Source organism: Odontomachus brunneus, unplaced genomic scaffold, assembly GCF_010583005.1.
Source record: "Odontomachus brunneus isolate Ranch 3 - 2012 unplaced genomic scaffold, Obru_v1 Obru_scaffold_013, whole genome shotgun sequence".
Taxonomy (NCBI): domain Eukaryota; kingdom Metazoa; phylum Arthropoda; class Insecta; order Hymenoptera; family Formicidae; genus Odontomachus; species Odontomachus brunneus.
Window position 1 is genome coordinate 97,504 of NW_022639463.1, and position 2,500 is coordinate 100,003.

At 42.1% G+C, this 2,500-nt stretch overlaps 3 protein-coding genes across 5 annotated transcripts in view; 1 reads left to right on the forward strand and 2 right to left on the reverse strand.

The window, feature by feature from the left end:
• Window positions 1-943, reverse strand: part of LOC116841032 (phosphofurin acidic cluster sorting protein 2) — an 8,538-nt gene extending 7,595 nt beyond the window's left edge. For 2 of the 3 annotated variants that reach the window (XM_032808530.1, XM_032808529.1), the window contains exon 1: window positions 796-899. In XM_032808530.1, the coding sequence (XP_032664421.1) occupies window positions 796-899 (104 nt within the window). Of the gene's footprint in view, window positions 1-795 lie in introns of all 3 variants that reach the window. The other variant, XM_032808528.1, reaches the window with a different exon arrangement.
• On the forward strand, window positions 856-1,705 carry LOC116841034. Its single transcript, XM_032808532.1, has 2 exons — window positions 856-1,149; window positions 1,270-1,705. Exons 1-2 carry the CDS (start codon window positions 875-877, stop codon window positions 1,349-1,351), a joined length of 357 nt encoding a protein of 118 aa, XP_032664423.1. The 5' UTR covers window positions 856-874; the 3' UTR covers window positions 1,352-1,705.
• Window positions 1,333-2,500, reverse strand: part of LOC116841033 (protein YIF1B) — a 1,946-nt gene continuing 778 nt past the window's right edge. Inside the window, exons 3-4 of the mRNA XM_032808531.1 lie at window positions 2,145-2,474; window positions 1,333-2,007 (exon numbers count right to left, since the gene is read on the reverse strand). Coding sequence (XP_032664422.1) covers window positions 1,477-2,007; window positions 2,145-2,474 — 861 coding nt within the window. The 3' untranslated portion in view covers window positions 1,333-1,476. The remainder of the gene's footprint in view (window positions 2,008-2,144; window positions 2,475-2,500) is intronic.

A 2,500-nucleotide genomic window follows, 5' to 3' on the forward strand; every position in this document is an offset into this window, starting at 1 on the left:
CACACACACACACACACACACACACACACACACACACACACACACACACAGTATAAAAAAATAAATAATAAATATCGATTGTTCGAAGGGAGAAAAGAGATATGAGAGAGAGAGAGAGAGAGAGAGAGAAAAGATTCTTTAACAATACCTCGACAGAGAGAGAGAGAGAGAGAGAGAGAGACGAGTGTGAGAAGAATATCGAATATAACGGCGTCGTAACGGTTGATTCGCTCGCAGTTAATCTATATAATGCCGACGTCAGCGTGTCGCGCGTTTAACGACGTTTATGTTTTCACCAAAATAATGGAAAATATTTCGCTCTCGTCGACATTTTTCACATAAACGAATGTGTTCTTCGATAGTATTGTCGATATTGTAGGCGTTAATAATAAATGCGCGATTGCATATTCTCTATTCATTGCATATAGACGACAACCGATGTTGGCGAGCTCTCTCGAAGACATCTGTCTGCGTCCGATTGGCGTTGACAGTTTGGAGTCGTTTCCAAATAACAAGCGACCACATGAGACGAGGCAAAGTGGGGCGAGACGGGACGAGACGACACGACGCGACGCGCCAGCCCGAGTCGATTCGCCCGATCGTGAACAATGATATGACGCGAGCTAGCTCATCCGCTCGAAGAAGCTCATGACTCAAGAGATATAAGCGGAATGAGCGGATGAGCAGCGACAACAAAAAGGGCGTACGTAGATCTGTATCGTCGTAGTGCACAACGTCGAGAAACGTCAACCAAAGTGTTGGGATTTCGTTGATTGAAGAATATCGCGGTGTTACCTGGGTATGCAATTCGGAGGAGTACGATCCACTTCCCAGGTAGCGAACAATCTCATGGGAACAGGCCGGGTAGCCGGGGATGTCACCTTCGTCCGTTCCGCCATTTTTGGCCCAGCGGCTCACGAGACAAACACAACTCCTACGACTCGACTGGTCTCGTTGCGCCTCGCGACTCGCAACGCGACTACCTATGACCGTGAACGCGGTTCGATGCGGAAAATCGGCCCGACTCCAAGTCATCGGTGGCGCCACATTGACCCCCGCCTGCCATTCGTTTGGTCGTGTGCCGTTTCAACGTCGCGCTGGCGGCATCTGTCGCAAGTCCAGTGAGGTCGTTCTAATTCGAAATAACAGGTCGGTATTCATAGACTTATTCTTCTACGTATTATAGAAGAAATTAATCTCAGCAAAAAAAAATCACAACGAATGTGCGAGTATCTTTACTTACGAGTCGATCTTTGTTTCACTGCTCAGCTCCTGCAGGAGGAAAAGATTGTCCAATGGAGGATCAAATGGTAAAACTAAAGAGACAGATCGTTGTATTGCCCAAATATGATATTATATATTCGCTTGAATTTTATTACAAAAAATGTACAGGAGTGATATTAGTAACCAAATAATAAATAAACACGTTTCCTTCTCTTGACTGTATGTTCCATAGATTTCACTTGCACTGGCTGTTTAAATCAAATGATATGACAACCACCACATTAGAAAAGGTTGTATGCCAGCTAAGAACAGTATGAAATAAAGTCGCCTTTTATTGCCAGAAGCTGTATACGAGCTATGGCCTTGGGGAATGACTCTTAATTTTAATGATCGCATCAGGAAGAAAGCTAGAGAGACACTGAAGTACAAGAGAGTCACATAGTAACCAAATTTCCGAGATAATAGTGATGAAAACAAAGCCGCATTGATACCGACATATTTGTAGCCACAATATGCCAACAAATCTAATGTTGTCAGGCTTGTTTGAAGATTCATCACATACAAACTCACAGTATGAACAATCAGTTCAATCAGACCCCAAGCAAGAGCAGAACTAGCCAGAATACCTAGTTGTTCGTGAGTAAAGCGTCCTTGTGTGCCTAAGACTAATCCTGCTGTAGCAACATATGTAAAAAATGCCATTGTGGGAATATACATGTCTGGTGCATTCTTTTCATATCGTGGTTGCAACGGTACATCTTGCTCATACTTGACAGACCAATCCTATAATAAAGAAACAGTTGTTTTATGTTTATTTTATATTGACAGTTTTATATTTCGATTTATTTCCACAAGTCGAGAGAGAGAGAGAGAGAGAGAGAGAGAGAGAGAGAGAGAATTATTAAATTTACAAAGCTCACCTTATGCGTAAATGGGAAAAACAACAGCATCAATTTTGCAAAAACATAATCTGTATTTACAGCAAAGTAATATTTCAATGCTGTAATTGGAACATATTTTTCAAGATGTTGCTTCCCAGAACCAACTAATGCATTTCCATATTCTACCGCCATGTTTGTAACAACTGGTTGAGCCAATAATTGTGTCGCAAATTGAGAACTTGCAAATTCTCCTCCTTGATTATCATTTTGTGGGTAATTTGGCATCTGTGAATGAAATCCATATGGAGGCGGTGTCTGTCTAGGAACATTGAAGCCATACTCTGGCATTGCGCCATTGTTCACTGGTATCTAAGAAGTTTAGAAAGAATATGAAA